Raw genomic sequence first — 20,953 nt, 5'->3', positions numbered from 1 at the left:
CGTTTCAAAGACTACAAGGCTGTCATTTCAAGAGAATGTCAAAGCTACATTTCTTTTTATTCATAAGCATTTTAGCGTGAACTACCTAAAGTTTTTTAGAACTCCTTAGAACATGTATCTTCATGTTGAACCATTTATCCTCAAGCCTAGGTCAATGTCTATCCTGTTGAGTTAGGGGGAGTTCTCTGGAAATAGAAATGGAAAATTATTAGCAGCCTGGAAGTTAATTAATTTTATTATTTGATTACTTAGTCGGCAAGTATTTAGTTAGGAAAAACTAACCAGGAGCCAGCACTTTACCAGACACTTTAAGAAACAAACACACATCAATTAGGCGATGATCTTATGTTCAAAAAGTTTAGTAATTGGGAAGGCAGGAAGGGGGTATTATGTGGCATTTTTATAAATCTTTTCCATTTGCGAAATGATTTCACGTATTAATTTTCTTGGCTGATTAGAAAAACTCTGAGGAAGGTATGATTCCTATTTTACAAATGATATATTGAGCTTTACAGCTCAAAAGTATTTTGCCCAAGGTTATACAATTAGAAAGTGCCAAGAGTCTTAAAAAGAAACCCCTAGGTTAACCCTGGGTTACAGAAAGTGAGAATCTAAATAATTTCAATACTTAGGGAAAGTGTTTGAAGGGAAGCCTCTGGTAATAAAGACCCACCCCAGATCCTTCCTGACTGCAGCAGCATTTAGGATTGTGATTGCCAAGCACTCAAAGATAACCTGCTGCTCTTTGAAAAACAAATGTTAAACTGAAAACAACTAAATAGAATATTTTGTGCTGGTATAATCATAGAATGTGCTAAATCATAGATTTCAATGTCGGCTAGTGATAGCAAGAGCCAAGCTTGTGAAAATAAAGCTGATTCACTGCCACATATTTTGTACTTGTTTCTGTAATTGAGAAAAGTCTGCTATTATTTGATTCTGGCATGCTGTCCTGGCACAACTGGAGAAACACTGTTCTTCTTGGCCACCACTGTGGGCAAGAAAAACAAGGCCATGCTTAGTGCATTGGGCAGAACCAGGGGTCTCACCCTTTGTTTTACCTTCATTTTGAAATGTTCGTTTCTGCCAAGACCAGAGGAGTTTCCCAGTGGGGAGGCCTCTGATTATTTGCGAGTGGTCAGAGTCCCAGCTGCCTTATCTTTTGTCTTTAAACAATAGAGGGTGGAGTGGGAATGGGTGCCAGAAAGATTCTCTCGGGCCAAAGCAATAAAATTCTGCCAATGGGCACTGGGCAGAAGAAAGCTCTAGAATAGAATATACTTTTATTTTTATTTTTATTTTGCTTTTGTTAAAAAAAAAAAATCAGCTAAATTCTACTGGAAAAGGGAGTTCACTTTTCCAAGGTCCTTCTTAGAAAATTACCTAGCAGATTCTCTCTCACAAATAGCAGGGTGTGATCAGCCACTTAGTGTTTAACTCTAACGGTAATCACCAATGCTATTTTAAACTCTTTGAAACTATTATATTGCTGGACTGTTAAAATTTCCTTTAACTTCCTAACCTTCAAGAATACATAGATATTTCTGGTCTTTTACATTTACTAGTAATGTTATCATAAAAACATTACTTTCTCAGTCTATTACATACAAACTTCAGAATTGTATATATTTATGGGGTGCACATGATATTTTGATACAAGCATAGAGTGTGTAATGATCAAATCAGAGTAACTGGAATATTCATCAGCTCAACTTTATCATTTCTTTGTGTTAGGAACATTCCAATTCCACTCTTTTAGTTATTTTGAAACAGACATTTTTATTAACTGTATCACCTATTTTGCTACCGAATGCTATATCTTATTCCTTCTTCAATTTTTACTTAAAGTATATATTCATCAGTTTTCTTTTAGTTTTTTATTTGCAAATAATTTTAAATTTACAAAAAGTTGCAAGAATATTTAAAGAACACCCCTGTGTCCTTTAATTCAGATTTACCAATTTCACCTATTTTTAACATTCTGCCTCATGTGCTGTATCAGTTGCTTTCTTTCTGTGTATACATGTGTGTTTTATTATGTTTCTGAGCTTCTTGAATAAGTTGTATACTGACGTATACACGGCCATTTACTCGTAAATACTTCAGTGTGTATTTCCTATGTCAGGGATGTTTTCTTACCTAAACACAGTACCTTTGCTACTTCAATAAATTTTACAATAATTATAGTACTTAAATCTAGGTCTCTATTTCAATTTAGCCTTTTTTTTTTTTTTTTTTTCATTTCTTTTCCTTCAGTATAAGATCCTATCTAGGATCGTAATTTTCATTTTGATACCATGTAAATAATGACTTCCAAAGATGCCTTGTTTTGGGAATAAATTACCTGACGTGGCAAAAAGGACTTTGCAGATATAATTAAATTAAGGATTTATAGCTGGAAAAGTTATTTTGGATTATCTGGGTGGTCCCACTCTGATTTACATGAGTCCTTATAAAAGGGAGGCAAGCGTTTCAGAGCCAGAGAGGGAGATTTGAAAATATTACACTGCTGGCTTCAAAGATGGAAGAGGGATTCACAAGTCAAGGAATGCACGTTGCCTCTGGAAGCTGGAAAAGGCAAAGAAAATGATTTTTCCTTTAGAGCATCCAAAAGAACCACAGCCCTAATGAACACCTTGATATTAACCTATTCAGACCTATTTTAAACTTCTGACCTCCAGAACTGTAAAATAACAAATTTGTGCTGCTTTAAGCCACCAAGTTTGTAGTACTTTGTTATAGCAGCAATGAGAAGCTACTACATCCTGTCTCTCTAGTTTCCGTTAAGAGTTCCTCAGGCTTTCTTTGTCTTTATGGCACTGATATTTTTGAATGAGACAGTCCTCCCCTTTAAGAAAAGTGTTTCTCTTTGCAACATTTGATTGATGTTTCTTAATGCTTCTGTGGCGCTTATGCAATTCAAGTGACAATGCTACATAAGTGATGATTTGTGCTCAGGTTACCACATCCAGAGGCACACAAAGTCCATCTTCTCCTCATGGTGCTGTTTGTTGTGATCATCTGGTTAAGGTGTTCAACTATTTATGTATATTTACTCATTCACAATTTTGGAGAGACACTTTAAGGCCATGTAAGCAATCCTTCTCCTTATCAAAGTTTCTCCCACAGATTTAGCATCTACTGATTATACTTACCTGAACCAATCTTTGCTATCATTGTCAGTTTTTCATTCAGAGTTTTTAAAGGCACAGCTAAATGTGGAAGAGATTGGCAGTATGTGATGCTACTCTAACAGTAAGCCTTCCAGCCTTCTTCCCTCTTCAATACCCTTCCTCAGGTGTGCACAATTTCACTTCTTGGCTACTCTCATCTTCTTTTACCCGGCCCTGTTACTTACCTCTGGGCTCTTTCCATTTTCTTTGATACCTCAGGATTTATTATTTGATGTTTTGGTTCTTCCTGAATAGACAGAGTGATTTAAAAAGAAATACATCCAATCATTTCATTCCTCCTTCTTTATATTCATTGAGTGGCTTTTTGTTGCTCTTAGGAAACAGGAAAAGGAGCTACTTCAACAAGGCCTCCAAGACTGTAGTGATCTAGCTGGGCGAGGTGGCTCATGCCTGTAATCCCAGAATTTTGGGAGGTCAAGACAGGCAGATCATGAGGTCAGGAGATCGAGACCATCCTGGCTATATTAGCTGGGAGCGGTGGTGGGCACCTGTAGTCCCAGCTACTCAGGAGACTGAGGCGGGAGAATGGCATGAACCCGGGAGGCAGAGCTTGCAGTGAGCCGAGATTGGGCCACTGCACTCCTGCCTGGGCGACAGAGCAAGACTCCATCTAAAAAAAAAAAAAAAAGACTATACTGATCTGCCACCTTACCTTTCCATATCCCTTTTCTTCCTTATCATTACCGGTTCCTTGCTGCCACATATCTTCTTGCCTGGCTTTCTCTGTACCTGGAATCCTCATTGGTTCTTTTGTCTAGATAACACCTGATTCTTTTAGATATCAGTTTTGATTTTTGATGAAACCAAATTGTTCTATTGGAAACTATTCATAACACTCCTCAGAGTAGCAGTTTTGGATGTATTTGTGGGATGATTTAATGGATAATCTTCCACCAACCTGTAAACTTCACGAAAGTAGGAACTATATTCTTTTTGCTCTGCATTAGATTCTCAGTGCCTCATGGATGCTCATAGGCATTTAATGAATATTTGCTGAAAGAAAGTGAAGAAAGGAAAGAAGGAGAAAAGTTCCCCAGTATATAATCATTTATAATTTTCTTGAGGCACAGATTTGAACTGAGTATAGTTCACAAGGTTATGATGATGTGGTGAGTGCCTATAACTCATCACACAGTTTCTGTACTGCAACATTATCTTCTTTTAGATGAGTGTGCATTTTTTGAAAGATTTTAGGTGTAAGAATTGTATTATGCAATTTTGGGGAATCACAGCTTCTTTAAGCCTTCTGTTCTACTGCTTTAATTGGTCATTTTTGTATTCAAGAACCTGCTTATTGTTCCCATTTACTAAAGGCTAAGAGCCAAATTCCTGAACCTGATGTTCATGACTCTTCGTAATCCTGCCCTACCCTAACCAGCTAGTCTGAATACCCATTATTCCCCAACACAAACTTCCAACCTCAGCCACATGCACTACGGCCTCCTAAAATCACTGTGCCTGTTCTCAGGATGCCCTTTCTTCTCCCATCGACTTACCCAAATTCTGCCCACAGAATTAGGCAGTATCTTGGGGCTTAAACCATCTTAGTGGTCATCTGCCCCAAGATCAGTTTAAGATTTCTCTTTCACACAAGGTCATTTTCTGCTCTTTCAGACCACACTTTCTCTCCCCTGTATCATTTGATCAGGTGAAATTGGCATCACATCTACTCTGTGCTGAGTGTTTTGCTTGATGCTGGGGCTTGGTGGTCAGCAACACTAACATTGCACCTGCTACGTGGACCCTGTCTTATAGTTTATTATCTTGTGACTTCTATGGAATTTGTCCAGAAGTTATTCATCTTGGGTACATGATCATATATTGCTTACATAGAGCTTAATATTTTAAGTGTTATATAATTGTCTCAAAGTATTATTGTGAGAAATAATCAAAATACAAAAAAAATGTGTTGTGGTGTGCATATAATAATTGTCAGATACCATCATTATTATTTTGTTGTTGTGTTCTCTTTTTACTATATTTTGACTATCTATGGAGCAAGGTTGAACTCTTTTACTCCTGTGTATCTCCTCACCATTCTTTAGACAATCCAATGCATATAGTCACTCCTCAAAAAATAGTTATGAATAAACATTTAACTCTGGCAAAAATGCTAGTTTTCCAAATCTTGAAGGAGCCCATCTTATTAGTTTAGACTCCTGTGGTTTTCACTAATAGTAAAAGTCCCATTATAAGGACAGTAAAGAATAGCATGTCACCTAAGGGCATGGATGCAACAGGCCTCATGAAAAGACTGGAACCAGGATTGGGAACTATGAGTTTTTCCTTCTCTTTCTCTGAACCTCTATGTCTCTGCCTCATTCTTTTTGTGCAGATTTTTTTCTCCTTTGTTCCAATCACTTGGTAGAATGTAACTGCCCAAGAGCTGCCAGATTTACATATTCCAATTTCAGCCCTCCTCAGAGACTAATTATCAGTTTCTAATGATCAATACCAATTTTGGGGAGGAACTTTCTGATTGGTCCATCCAAGACAGGTGTCTACCATCATCCCATCAACTGTGGCTACAGGGAAAGTTCACTGTTTGTAAGCATGGATTCTGAGGCTCCACTACTATGATGTGGCATTCTCCCTATGAAAATAGACGTCAGCCAAATAGACACTTGTACTCAACTATTTATCTACCTCGATCTTCCATGTAATAAGAAAATATTTATTTAAAAGGAATAAGCATAAAATGTTAATTGAATGAATAAAATATGACATTAAATGCTATTTTAAGTAGTTCTTTTGTATATTCTACTACAGTACAGGGGGCCGTCTTCCTAATAAGTGATTATATTAAGATGCTGTTCAGATTATCTAGGCCATTATTGTCTGATAGAAATACAATGGAAGCCACATTCATAATCTTAATTGTCTGGTAGCCACACTAAAAAAATAAATAAATAAAAATGAGCAGCTGAAATTAAGTATAATGAAATGTATTTGGCCCCGTGTATCCGAAATATTGTCATTTCACTTTAAAATCAATATAAAAATTATTAATGGAATGTTTTCTATTTTTCATATTATTCAAAATCCACAGTGTATTTTACACCGGCAACATATTATAGTTCATACACTAAATTTTCATTAGAAATAGTTATTCCATATTTAGATTTTTTTAAATAAAATTTACCATCCATTGAAGAGATAGTCACATTTCTGTTTTCTCCAAACATACTTAAAAGTTTTCCAGCCTCTAAATATTTAGGGTGATATTATTGACTTTTCAATTTAAAGAAATTATAGTTAAGTAAAAGGAAAATTTTAGCTCTGTAGTCACATTCGATGCATTTTGAGTGAGAGGAGATGTAGATGGATAGTGGGATTCCCATATTGGCCAGCACCAATTAGACAGGCCCCTTTGTTTTACAGATGGAGAAACTGAAGTCCTGAATAGGTTAAATGACTTTCCTGAAATCACAAAGTGAATTGACAGAGTTGGGACTAAAAACTGGGCCTCTGGTTCCTCGTTGCTGCCCTCAATCCCCAAACCCCTGTGCTGTTCCTTCACTTTTCTATTTTAAGTCTGGCCTAGGGGCCATTTATAGGTCTACCCTGGGAAATAACACGTATTTAGAGTGCTTTGGTTGATTTCCATCTTAATCAGATTGAGGTTTCTACGTCACTTTAATTCAAACAGGATGCCTAAAGTGAACACTGAAGACCCAAATTAATTGTTTAGGGAGAGGACTAAAATAAATCATTACAAAACCCAGCTTATCCAAAGAGAAGTTAAGATTTCAGAGACTACACTGGCAACATGAACATGCAATATTTATTTTGCAAAGTGCTTTTATAGGAAAGTTTTAAATTTGCCTGCCCATGGAATGTTTGAGAGTAGAATGTCAGCTTTTTCTAGCCACAAGGATAAAAACCAAAAGAACAGTAAATAAAGTCTACAAATGGCAATTGTCAGGATTCCTCAGAGAAATTTACCTTCATTGGTATGACTCTGGATTAACTGAAATGAAACAGAAAGAACCATTTCTATTCCCAAGAGATTTCTTAATTGAGCCTAAGAATCATTGTGTCTGGTCCAGACGTGAGACCACATGAGTCATATGACTTCAGCAGAAAAAAACACGTCAGTTGTATGTGCTTTCACTATTCTCATGGCTACTAGAACAAAATGAGTGATCGAGAGTCCTGGTTTCTCATGTTTCTGTGTAAATTTGTTATGTAACCTGGAACGAGACACTTCACTACTCTAGGCCTTGATTTTCCCACTTACGCAGTTGGTGAGACTGGTCCTCAATATTCCTTCTAGGTCTGAAATTCTGGTGATTCTGATGACATGGCTCTAAATTTTGATTACTCATCCCAGAGGTAGATGCCGAAAGCACAAACAGAAAGGCATGCTTTGTGCCCTAGGCATGCTTATGTCTAATTCCAGCAAGACTGAAGTTTGACAGAAATTAAAGAAAGTAAAACAAAAACAAATTGGGCAGTAATGCCGGTAATTAGATTAATCAGATTAGAAGGTTGGGTGAATACTCCTTGTAAATATTCTTAGAAACATTGTGGTTTATGAGCCAGGCTTTTCTCTCTGAGAATCCCTAATTGGTATTTCACCAACTCCTGTGAAAAGAACGCTCTCTGTGGGTAGATACTAGCTTTAGGCCCTATAAGAAAGCACATAGATACCTCTCTGTGAACAGCTACCAAATGGAAAGTAGTGTAAAGTGCATCAATGAAGAAGTGTTATAGTATGTTTTGTCTACTTTCAGCTTCTTATTCCATAAATCTTACTGTGACTGTTCTTAAAGACTGTCTTTGGGCTGGGCGCGGTGGCTCACACCTGTAATCCCAACACTTTGGGAGGCCAAGGTGAGTGGATCACCTGGGGTCAAGACTTCAAGATCAGCCTAGCCAACATGGTGAAATCCCATCTCTACTAAAAATACCAAAAGTTAGCTGGGTGTGATGGCGGGTACCTGTAATCCCAACTACTCAGGAGGCTGAGGCAGGAGAATAGCTTGAACCCAGGTGGTGGAGGTTGCAGTGAGCTGAAATCACGCCATGGCACTCCAGTCTGGGCGACAAGAGCAAGACTATGTCTCAGAAAAAAGCAAAACAAAACAAAAAATAACAACAACAACAACAACAACAAAAAACAGACTGTCTATGCATCTAATACCAATGCGCAATAATGTGTCAAATTATTTCACCTAATAAACCAGCACAGCTTCCTGAATGAGGCAGGAGATGGAGAGGAGCAAGCATGCCAGAATTAGCAAGTCCCCAGGGTGATTTTAAAACACATGGTTTATTTCAGCCAGTTTCTCAGATTTACTGGTTCTAGAACTACAGAGATTCTGTGTCACATATTTTGTGAAATTAATATATTACCTTTTAAAAATTTATGCTTAGTTTTAGAATGTGCATGCATTTCTGTTGTTGGTCTTTGGAAACAGTCATATTTCTTGTTATGTTTAGAATACTTTTAATTTTATTCATTTTAAATGATACATTTTATTTAATCATTTAGTGAGATCATTGATTTGGTGTTCATGGTACTTTAAAATTCCTAAGGAAGTTCACAGTTTTTAACTGAATTGTCAGTGGTAGTGACATGCTAGCAGCTCAAGCATATTGATTCATCATTGAGTCAGTTTGGATTCTAGAGTCATACGTGTTATAAGTACATGGGGATAGAAAGCACATGTTTTTAGTAGTCCTAGCTAGAGCTGCTATATTAAACCAAGAAAACATAAGACAGAAGCTATCAAGAAAGGAGGTAAGAAATTGAGAGCATGGAGTCAAGAAAAAAGTTTTTACACTCAAAGCAGAATCTATATATTTCTTCATTTGGAAACTACACATACAGATGAATAAAGCATCAAATTACTGTACATGCACTTCAAGAATTTAAAAACTATTATTTGTGTCACCTTTGACATCCTGTATGACTGCCAATTTTCTTAATCCTTTATATTTTCCAGTGAAAGAGAGAACATTATATCCTACTTTCTTCTAATGAATATCATTGAGTAAATATTTATATAAAAATATTTAAGTTTAAAATGTCTCTGAAAAATAAGAAACAGTGATAATGTTGTTTATTAAGGCAAAGGAAAAAGTACATTTGTAAATTTGACAACCTTTAATCATTTCTTTCATAATCATAATCTTGGAGGAATTGAAAAACAGAAAGACCTGCTATCACCTCACAAATGAAATACTTAGTTCAGTGTGTTTTATTCTCCTTGCAAATCATTGATGATATTTAATTAAAAATTACAAAACTGCTAGACATTCCAGTCAAAACTAGTTCCCTTTCTTACAAGCAGGCAGATTAAAACTGACATTTAATATTATTTGTTTACCTTCATTTTATCTTTGATAAACTCAAGAATCTTAAAAAGCCAATATATACCTGGTTAAACAAATAACTGAAAAATAGAACTTTGAATTTATGATTCAGCCTTTTCCAAAGAAATAATAGCACAAGCAAAAATAAAAAAATGAATGAAATGTTATTGCCAGGGTTTTAGAAATACACGATTTTTCAACTGCGTAGGCACGTAGTTTTTATCAACTATCAACAAATTGTTCATGACTTTAGACGGGCAAACATTAGAGTAGGATTAGATTGTGGAATTTCCATGGTTTAACTCTAAGAAAGCACAGGATTGGGGTTGGAAATTTTACTGGAAAGAGTTGATTGTTTACACTGTTGATTTAGGTATGTGAAAATGGGAGGAGGTAGGGTAATAGCTAAATAGGAACTTAGAATATAAAATGTAAACATAGAGTTCAGTTGAAAATAGTGATCAACAGAAGTGGCAGTAAGTACCCCAGAATTCCCCAGCTTAAAAATAAGAAACAAATCAACAAAATCTTCTCTACTTTAACCACACACACAAAAAAAAGGCAAAATGAACAAAGTACCCATTCATATAAGACAACTACCACAGAAACTAAAGGAATGTCTTAATTCAAAACAAGGGAATTTCATTTTGGTTCTTACTTGCCAGAGATCCTAGGCAAGCATATTCATAAAGTGAGGAAATAGAGTCCTAAGAGATTAATACCTGGAATTTCATTGTTAGAAAAATTTGCACAATTTCAGCAGAATGAATTGGTGAAAGCGACTCTATCACATAAATACTATTCAAATAGCATTTATACTGTATGCTGTGCTCCGTATCCTAGGAAATCTGTTCATTGTTGATAGGGCTGACTGTCTATAAGGAATTATCACTCTCTAAAAGGAGAGAAACTTGCAGAGCAATTCAGCATCCAAGGAAAGACTGACAGCTTTGAAAGAGACCTGATAATGATGCAAGTAGGAACTTGCATGTGCTTGAAATAAGCATTGATTTAACAAAACAAAGACTCTATTCTACATATACTTTGGAAACACATATTCTTTGAGAACTTGGTTTTGACGAGTTGAAATGGCCACTCGAACTAAATTCCCATGTTGAGCTTTGTTTACCCTTCTTATCTGAAGCCAGAGCCAACAATCCTAAAAGTTTTGAATGACATTTAATGGTTCCAGGAATTGGGGCTTACCTATCTGCAGATAAACCTGTTTCCTTTTTGGCTGTATTATATTAAGTAAAACTGTTCTGTTAAATGAATATGAAGTGGTCCCTTCTATACTTTAGAATAAATAAATGACTTGAGCCAGCTGCAGTGACTCACGCCTATAATCCCAGCACTTTGGAATGCTGAAGAGGGAGGATTGCTTGAGGCCAAGAGTTCAAGAGCAGCCTGGGCGACAAAGCAAGACCCCCATTTATATAGAAAAATTTAAAAATTAGCAGATTTGGTAGCATGCGTCTTGTAGTGCCAGCTACTTGGGAGGCTGAAGTGGGAAGATCACTTGGGCCCAGGAATTCAACGTTGCAGTGAAACATGAACCATGATTGCACCCCCACACTACAGCCCAGGACTCAGAGAGAGAGCCTGTCTCTGTAAAAAATTAAAGTATAAATAAATAAATGAAAGACTTGACTTTTCCCACAGAGATATTCTACTAGTAAATAGAGAAATAAAGCTTAGTAGTGTGATTTATTTTGCATGACATCAATTACTCTGAGTACAATATTTTTGTTACAAGTTCTATTAAATTATTTATGCTTTTAATGAGCCAATTCAATGTTAGCTATTCCTAATAATAATCTTATTTTTGTCACTGCAGCATTTCAGCAGAGTTCAAAATACATCAGAGTTTCCACTTAAAAGATATTTATAAAAGAAAAGATAACACGTTAAAATCATATAAAGTATGCAATTTACAACCTCCTCCTCCTGTTACAAGAGTCCCTCCTCCTATTACAATAGTCCCTCCTCCTCCTGTCACACTAGTCCCTTCTCTTCCTGTTACAATAGCCTCTCTCCTCCTTTTACAACATTTTAAGTAATGTATATTAATTTTAAAAATCTGGCCAAGCACAGTGGTTCATGCCTGTAATCCCAGCACGTTGGGCGCCTGAGACGGGCGGATCATTTGAGGGCAGGAGTTTGAGACAGCCTGGCCAACATGTTGAAAGCTCGTCTCTACTAAAAATAAAAAAGTAGCCAGGCATGGTGGCGGGCACCTGTCATCCGAGCTACTCGAGAGGCTGAGGAAGGAGAATCACTTGCGTGACTAAAATGATAGCTTTGAAGAGTACTCCGAGTTTTATGGCACTTATTAAAATAGCTGCTTTGTCTCCTTTTTCATATCCTGCAGCCAAGTCATTGTTGGATAAGCGAGATGGTAGTACAATTGTCAGACAGCTTGACTGATCTTCTGGACAAGTTTTCAAATATTTCTGAAGGCTTGAGTAATTATTCCATCATAGACAAACTTGTCAATATAGTGGATGACCTTGTGGAGTGCGTGAAAGAAAACTCATCTAAGGTAACTTTGTGTTCATTGGGATTATTTTTCATTACTCTTCTTTAAAAACCCATGCTTCTTGGTGCTGTTGGGGAGAATGAGGCACCTTTATGATATTTTGATTGTAGAAACTTCAAATTTAAAAATCTTGTTCAGATGAGCAAAGAAAACAAGTATTTGCAGTTATAGTGCAATACTGAAGTGTGCATTCAGAGTTAAATATTGTCATCTAATATAAAAATAAAACTTATTTACATTACAATGCAAAATCAGTCCTGCCTTTATCTTCATTTTTCATAAGTGAAGTCCTCAAAATCTTCCTGTTAAGTTACAAGTGTTCATTTAAATAGAAAATTGTCTGTAATAGACACATATCCCTGTCCTTTTATCCATAATGTAATCACCCCATAGGTCACAACAAAGAAATACATTTTGGCTCCCCAGAGTCACTGGATAACTGATCATCTCCAACTTCAGGATATGGGCACGACACATGGAATAGGCAGTGTACTCCAGAAAATGAGAGTGGGATATTGGAGTTTAAATTCTGGCTCTGTCACTAATGAGTTCTGTGAGCATAACTTCTTTGTACCTCACTTTCTTTATATTTAAAGTGGGGACAATGCCAGAATTCATCTAACAGGGTTGACATTAGGTGATTTGTCATGAGTACTTTAACACCATACCCAGCAAAATAAATATTAATAAAATTTTACATTTTTTCATCACACTGTGTCTATAGCAGAATCATGCTTAGCAGACCTGATTTGGTATACAGTTCAAATGGCCAAAGATTAGCTTAGGAGACTTCTATAAGTTTAAATTCAAAGTTTTAAACAGGATTCTGTACCTTAATACCTAAATTCTTTTTCCTGTGTCCCATCTAAATTCCAGCTACTCTGTAAGACCCAATTTCAATCCTATTTGTGCTCTCCAATCTTATAATTCTTACCATACTAATAATCCAATCACTACCTTTAATCTTTCTATTGTTTTGTTTTCTAATTTCCAAAGTCAGAATGTAGTGTTAACCACTCTTTCATATTACTACTGCATATAGTGTGCTGACAGCATTCAAAAGAAGTTGAGGTCACAAAAAGAATATATCACACAAGGTGTCACAAAGGAAATAACATATGCATTAGAGCCTTAAAGATAAGTTAGGTAAATGAGTTAAGTCAATGGTGATGTTGGGAGGAACACTGCAAACAACAAAGAATGTGCATTTACTAATCATGACACTTTGGTGGGAACCCAGGAGATTACCGATGATATTTCCGCAGTTGTTTTGGAGATTGAGTTAATCTATATAACGCACTTAGAATAGTCCATAGTAAGTGACAGATAGTTGTTTATTTTGGTTACCTGCTTTTCTTTATAATCCATTATGTATCCCTACAATATAGCTTTGATTTGCTTTGGGGAATTTTATATTAATTTTATATCAATTAATCATACTATTTTTATTATTTTGGGACTTGCTTCTTTCACTCAGCTTTAGGTTTAGAAGATGTATCCACTCTAAAGCATATAGCTGTAGTTAACCTTCTCCTGAACTGAACTCCACTAATTCAATGTATCACTAGTTATTAAGCCACTCTCTTTTGATTGACATAGTGATACAGATATTGCTGCAAAAAACCTTTTTATATGTCTGATGGTATGTATGTGCAATAGTTTCACTAGGGTATTTACCTGAGAATGGAATTTCTGAGTCACAGGAGGGGCACATGTCTAACTTTACTGGATAATATCAAATGTACCAATTTACATTATCTCAGCAGTACATAATAGTTCCCTTGCCAATATTTAGTATCATCTGACTTTCTAATTTTTGGATATTAGAGCATGCATTATGGAGAGGTCTTTTTTTTTCTAAAGACTAGAATTTCTTGTAATGGAGAGGTCTTTTAAAAATAAACCCTGATGTTTTTAATAAGCATCTCTAAAGAAAAATATCCCCAGTTTGTTTTCAAGGTTATTATTATTATTATTATTTGCCATGACATTGTGTTCACTGCTCCAGATTCAACTTGTGAGCCCACTGGGATCACTACCCCACATTACCAATTTGAATTACATACATTGAAACAGCCATCTAAAAGTGCTAGTTGTAAGAGTCCAAATACTTTAATCTTTGAGGGACATATTTATAGTCCATTATCTTGACCTCAGTTAAGTCTAAAGACTATTTGAAAAATAGTAATCCTATTTTTTTTTTGTTCTAGGATCTAAAAAAATCATTCAAGAGCCCAGAACCCAGGCTCTTTACTCCTGAAGAATTCTTTAGAATTTTTAATAGATCCATTGATGCCTTCAAGGACTTTGCGGTGGCATCTGAAACTAGTGATTGTGTGGTTTCTTCGACATTAAGTCCTGAGAAAGGTAAGACATGTAAGCATTTCCAGTTCAAATGTAAACAACAAACTTAAATCTTCCCTATAGAGTAAGAATCTACCTCTGTGTTTAGCTGTAGCAAGACAATGTACATGTATGTCCAATAAAAAAAGCAAGTATCAATAGCACAGAAGAAACTAATGATTGTAGATTTCTTGGTTTCCAAGCCAAAGCAGTATTCATCAATTTCAAATCAGTGAGCTGTTTGTGAGTAAACAGTATATGAGATGGCCACTCATACCTTTTCTCATCTAATATTTGCCAGTAGTTACAATTATATTATTCTGTACCTGCAGTCAACTTAATGTTCCTTCTCAAATTTTTTTCTTAAGGATCTAATTCTGAAGTCACAAATTCTGATCCTCCCCAGTTACTCTGTATTGAGACTCTCTTTTCCCTTCACTGGGTCTCTGTAATACAAACCTGGATTCATGGCTTTCTTTTTTAATAAGAAATTACCATCAATGTGTCATTATTTGTATTTATTAACATATTTATTCAATAAGTATTTGTTCTACAAGGTGACAATGGTGAATTTCTTAGTAAAATAGAATAGCAGGACCCAGTATGAAATAAATAAGAGCTGAATACTCTAGATTTGGGAAGCAGACCTGGCAAGTAATCTGGTATTACACTTCACCTTTCAGGGACTCTATAAGTCATACAAATCACCATATAACACTGACACATTATTGCTTTCTATTTAGATTCCAGAGTCAGTGTCACAAAACCATTTATGTTACCCCCTGTTGCAGCCAGCTCCCTTAGGAATGACAGCAGTAGCAGTAATAGTAAGTACATATATCTGATTTAATGCATGCATGGCTCCAATTAGCACCTATAGGAGTATTGCATGGGCTTTCAAGGAAACTTCTACACTTATTACTATTGATACTGTTCTGTTACTGTTATTCCTTTTATGGTCTTCCTGAGTCTTAAGTTTGTAGAATTAAATTTCCCTAGAGCTGGAGATAATGTTTAGAGAATTCGGCCAATAAATTTTCTGCTAAGGTTATTTTAAATAAGACATAAAATTAATTTTAGAAATATGATTTATGCTTTTTGTTGAATCATTAAAATATATTCTGTGTGGAATGTGCCTGACAAAACCAGAAGTTTAAAATTGAGTGTAAAAATGCTGGTTGTATAGAATTCCAAAGATATTTTCAGTTTTGTGTATATCAGTATTTACTATTGTGCATTTTGAAATTTGATGATCCTGTTATTTTACTACAGAATTATATGTTTGACGAGAATAGACTTATTCTTCTGAAATGTCTGTCCTCTTTGGCCAAGAACCCAGTTTTCTTTTAAAATCCAGGCAAAGGTCATTATAAAGGTTATTGTATTTACTAAATACTCTCTGGCCTCATGGAAAGTGCGGGAAGAAAAAAAATCATCTTGTGATCTAAGCTAAAAAGGTCATCCCTTAAGACTTACAAATGGGGCACTGTCATTTGTTCAGGGACTTAGAAGACCTGTCTATGAAACTAAGTAGCAATTTATTACTAATTCATAATAGCTTGTTACAATGCAAAATTTAAAAAAAAAAAAAACCTGTAAATTGCAATTTACTTATTTTGGAATTCGTTGCCACCAAAACCTGACCTGAAGTGATTTTTGGCTATTTATAGTATTTATTTATCTTTCCAAAAGTGAATATATATTTTACTAATGAAATATTAATGTATTTGATTACAGGATGCTACCCAGGATTCACTGGGGACAGTATATGTTATACATTATTTGCAGGACAGAATCTTCTAAAACCTAAAATTCTAAATTACGTATCAGTTCTGAAAGTGTCGAAAAGGGACTATGGCCCTCTTTGTGTGTTAGTCAGTTAAGGGCTTTCTTACTAACTATGGATTTTATTAAATTTTCAATGAAGCAACTCTGTCTTCTTAAATTCTCTGCTTATATTTCATTGATTTCCAATCTTTATTATTTCCTTCCATTTGCTTTGTGTTTCATTTACTCCGCTTTTTCTAGCCTTTCAAAGTAGAAAAATCAGATCATTGATTTTAAACTATTTTTGCTAATTACAAGCACTTAAATGTATAAATTTTCTTATATACACTGCTTTAGCTGCACCTCACACATTTTTATGTTGTGATTTTATTATTTTTCTAAATATTTGTTAATTGTGATTTCTTCTTTGATTCACAGATAATATAAAAGTGAGTTGTTTGATGTCAAAAAGTTTGAGGTTTTCCTATATATCTTCTTGTTACTGGTTTATGAATTTTGTTGTCAGAAAACATACTCTATAATTTTTTGAAATCTGCTGAAACTATTTTATGTATATTATTTAACTATTGAATGTGCACTCAAATTTGGCCAAAATGGTTGATAGTGTTGTTTATATCTTCTCTTCCTTATTAAACATTGTATCTAATTTTTATTAATTATTGAGAAAAGGGAATTGAAAATGTTTACTTTTGATTACGGATTTGTCTGATTTTCCTTTTGGTTTTGGGTTTTTCGCTTCATATATTTTGAAGCTTTATTATTATGGGCTTATACATTGATTGTTGTTAGATCTTCCCTGTTTAATTGACCTTTTAATCTTACTGAAATATCCCTCTATCTCTGATAGTGCTCTTTGGCTTGAAGTGTGTTTTATCTGATATTAGTAGAGCAAGTCTTATGCTTACTGTTTTCATGGTATATGTTTGATTTTCCTTTATTTTCAGTCTATTGTCTTTATTTTTAAGTACATTTCTGGTAGACAACATACACTTGGGTTTCACTATTTTATTTAGTGTGTCTCTGTTAATTAGAGTGTTTCATCCATTTCTGTGTAATACATCATCGGTATAGTTGGATTTTAATCCACCATTTTCTTATTTGTTTTTTATCTGTCTCATTTGTGTATTGCTCTTCCGTTCCTTATTTCTCACCCTTTTTTGGGCTACTTCATTTTTTTTCTAGTGTTTAATTTTAATTACTGTGGGCTTTTCAACAGTACCCTTTTGCATTATGTTGTGATTATTTGGGGAATTAAAGTATACACTTTAACTTGTAATCTTCTACTTAGAGTTACTGTTGTAGCACTTGAGAAAAAATACAAGAACCTCGAAACAGGATAGTTGTACTTACCCATACCCATCTTTTGTGTCATCACTGACATATAGTAACATATCTACATCAGTTATAAATTTCACAATACAGTCTACAATACACAATGCAGTTCAATTATTGCTTTGAACTGTCATACGTATTTTAAAGTAAGAGAAGAAGAAATATATTGTCTTTTATATTAACCCGCATATTTGTTATTTCCTGTACCCTTCATTCCCTCTTGTCAGTCCAAGTTTCCATTTGGTATTAATTTCCTTCAAGCTGAGAAACATTCTTTGGTGTCTCTTATAATACAGATCCACTGGCAGCAAATTCTTTTTTCTTTTTAATTGGAAAAATATCTTTTTTTGTCTTCCATGTAGCAGGTACTTTTTACTAGATATTGAAGTCTGAGTAAACAGAATTTTTTTTTTTTTCTTTTGGTCTTTTAAAAATATCACTCTATTGTGTTCCTGCAGATACTGTTTCTGGAAAAAAAAAAAAAAAAGTAGCCACCATTTGTCTTATTTTTTTCCCTGCATGTACTAGGTCGTTTCTTCCTCTGCCTTCTTTCAAAGTGTTCTCCTTTTAACAGTTAAACTAGAATATGCCTACGAGTGGTTTTCTTTGTATTTATCTTTCTTGAGATTTGTCAAGCTTTTGGATACATAAATTTGTTTTCCCTGAAATTTGGTGAAAAAATAACCATAATTTTTTCAATTTTTTTTAATCCATTTTATCTCTTCTCTCTTTCTGAGATACTACTTGCATGTATGTTAGCAGTTTGCTAGTGTGTCTTAGGTCACAGAAGTTTTATTCATTTATTTATCCTCTTTTCTCTCTGTTCTTCTGAGTAATTTCTACTTGTCTGCTTTCAAGTTCATTGACCTTTTCTTCTACCATCTCTGATCTGCTGAATTTTTCATCCAGTGAATTATTTTATTTATACATTTATATTTTGTCTTCTAGAATATCCAGTTAATTTTTTAATGTGTTTTATGTTTGTCTGCTGGAATTTTCCATCTGCATACTCATTATGAAAAAAATTCTTTTTTATCACTTAAGCATAATGATCATAGCTGCTCTAAAGTTCTTGTCTCCAAATTTCAACACACAGGTCATCCCAGAGTTAATGTCTATTGACTTCTTCCTCCTTGATTAGGGGTCACATTTCCTTTTAAATGGTTAGTGATTGTTTAAATGCCGGATATTATGAATTCTATGCTGTTGAATATCTTTCAGTTCTATAGCATTTCTTTAGAGGCTATTGAATTGTGTTTTGGTAAGAGGTTCGAATACTAGCAGATGAGATTTATCTTTTCTCCCAGCCTTGTTTTTAAACATTCTTGGGTACAAACGAAAGTAGCCTTATTCCTAAGGCATGGAATATCTGAGACACCTCTAAAGTACTCAGAAAATCTCTCCAATATTGCTTGTCGTAACAACTTTGTCCACCATTGTTCTGTGACTGCTAAGGTCTCTATTAATATTATAGCTTCCCAAAGGTTTGGTTTTTGTTTTCTTTTGTTGTTGTTATTTTATTTTTTAGTCAGGTTTTGTGACTTCTCTACTGGTGCATATAAAGCTTATTATTGGACCAATAATAGATTCTAGATGAATCTCTTATTCATCTCTTATTCATCAATCTCTTATTCATCAATAAGATGAATTCTCTTATTCTAGAATCAAAGAGATTCTAGATGAATCTCTTATTAAGGAGATTCATCTAGAGATTTCTGATGCTCCTTCTTTGCATGGCTCCCTTCTTTGAAATAACCTAGATCTAGAAACCCCAGCCACATCAGCAGCCCTGAATTTCAATCTTTGACTCCCTGCCTTAGTGAGGCCATTGATCCTTGCCTGAACTCTGTCTTCCACACCTCAATCTGAAAGTGCACCCCAGACAGGAGAGCTGAAAGCCGAAAGCCAGGGCAAACATGAGCCTCACTTAGTGTGGATTCCCTGTCTCACGAATTACACATTTGTGCTGCTGTTCCCTAATTTCTGAAAAGAGTTGCCTCATAATTTGTCCAGAATTATAATTACTTAGGTTGGAAAGGCTAGTCTGCTACCATCGTGTTTGGAAACAAAAAGTCTTTCCTACTGATTTTAGAAGACAAATTAAATATAAAATACCTATTTAATCCCATGCCTCTGAATTAGAGATTACTTTTTAAATTGCAAGATGAATGGACAAGCTTCTTTTTTGTTCATTGTTTCCTTTTTCTTTCTTTTTAAAAAATTTTGAGTCTTGCATTGTCAGCAACTTTTAGCTAGGTGATGTCATTCATGAATATGCCACTTAGATACCTATGCACAAGACAAGATTTTGTGGTGCTCACATTCTAAGAGAAACAGAAGTAAATACTCATAGTACAGTACATAATATGTATCATAATAGAATTATGCAAATGTTTTTAGTTGTAACACAAAGAGGGTAAGACTTGTTTTTTGGGAGAAGGGTTAGGGAAATTTGAAGAAAGCATGCTAGTTTTCAGGGTTAACTCAAAAGTTGGCCATGTCAGAGGACCAGGGCATATGAAAACTTATTACAGAGTTGTGAGTGTGTAAGGAAAAGTCATGGGATAATGGAATAACATACAAACCTACTAGTTATCCAAAGGAAATTATGTTTATAGCATAACAGTAATATCCTTTATGATAAGTAAAGAGAATGTTTAAAAGATGTTTATGTTTGAGATCCTTGCAGACAGTACCTAAATGATAGAGAAAGAAATCCTAACTTTGTCATTACCTTATACATCTTCTAGAAATAGTCTTGACTCAACCTTCCTGGACTCATATACTAGTCAAGTTAAACTCTGTTGACTCTTCGGTCAAATGGAAGATCATAATACCTCCTTCACAGAGTTTCTGTGAGTTTTAAGTGAGTTAGTACACGTGTGCTTGGAGACATACCTGATGTCTTGTAAGAGTTCATCATTAAGTACTAGAATAATGAGATGCAATAAGACTTTGGATCAGTAATTATGTTGAACCTTTAGTGAGCTCCAGATCTGAATCAAGGAAGAATATTCATTTGCTTGTTTCATAAACACCAAGATAACCATGTCACAGGCATGGTGCTCCTAAAAATGCTCACTCTAAAAAGAAGTTCAGCAAAATTATAGCACAATTCTTTGTGTTCTATATGTCTACAGATGTTGGTTATTATTAGTCAAATGAAACAAGTCAGTTCCCAAGATTTCTGGACAGTGGATAGTTTTGGTAATAAGGAGATATAATTAATATGGTAATAACCCAGGAATTTGGGATCACTCAAATCCTGCCCAGATGAGCTTCCTCTCCACACAAATTCTCTGCAGGCTATCTTTGCATAAAATCAAAACTTTGTTGTCAGCTTAAGCTTTGTCCCCAAATAGCCTTCATTTGGGCCTTGAGGCATACAATTCAAATCTCATTGATTCCTACTGGATAGCTGCAGTGGAAAGTATTG

At 34.9% G+C, this 20,953-nt stretch overlaps 1 protein-coding gene across 3 annotated transcripts in view; it reads left to right on the top strand.

The window, feature by feature from the left end:
* Window positions 1–20,953, top strand: part of KITLG (KIT ligand) — an 87,746-nt gene that overhangs the window by 51,014 nt on the left and 15,779 nt on the right. For 2 of the 3 annotated variants that reach the window (XM_045365685.2, XM_005571829.4), the window contains 3 exons: window positions 11,887–12,057; window positions 14,265–14,421; window positions 15,141–15,224. In XM_045365685.2, coding sequence (XP_045221620.1) covers window positions 11,887–12,057; window positions 14,265–14,421; window positions 15,141–15,224 — 412 coding nt within the window. The remainder of the gene's footprint in view (window positions 1–11,886; window positions 12,058–14,264; window positions 14,422–15,140; window positions 15,225–20,953) is intronic. The other variant, XM_005571830.4, reaches the window with a different exon arrangement.

Source organism: Macaca fascicularis, chromosome 11 (genome assembly GCF_037993035.2).
Source record: "Macaca fascicularis isolate 582-1 chromosome 11, T2T-MFA8v1.1".
Classification (NCBI taxonomy): Eukaryota; Metazoa; Chordata; class Mammalia; order Primates; family Cercopithecidae; genus Macaca; species Macaca fascicularis.
The sequence above is the reverse complement of the archived record's forward strand: the minus strand, read 5'-3'. Positions and strand labels throughout refer to the sequence as shown.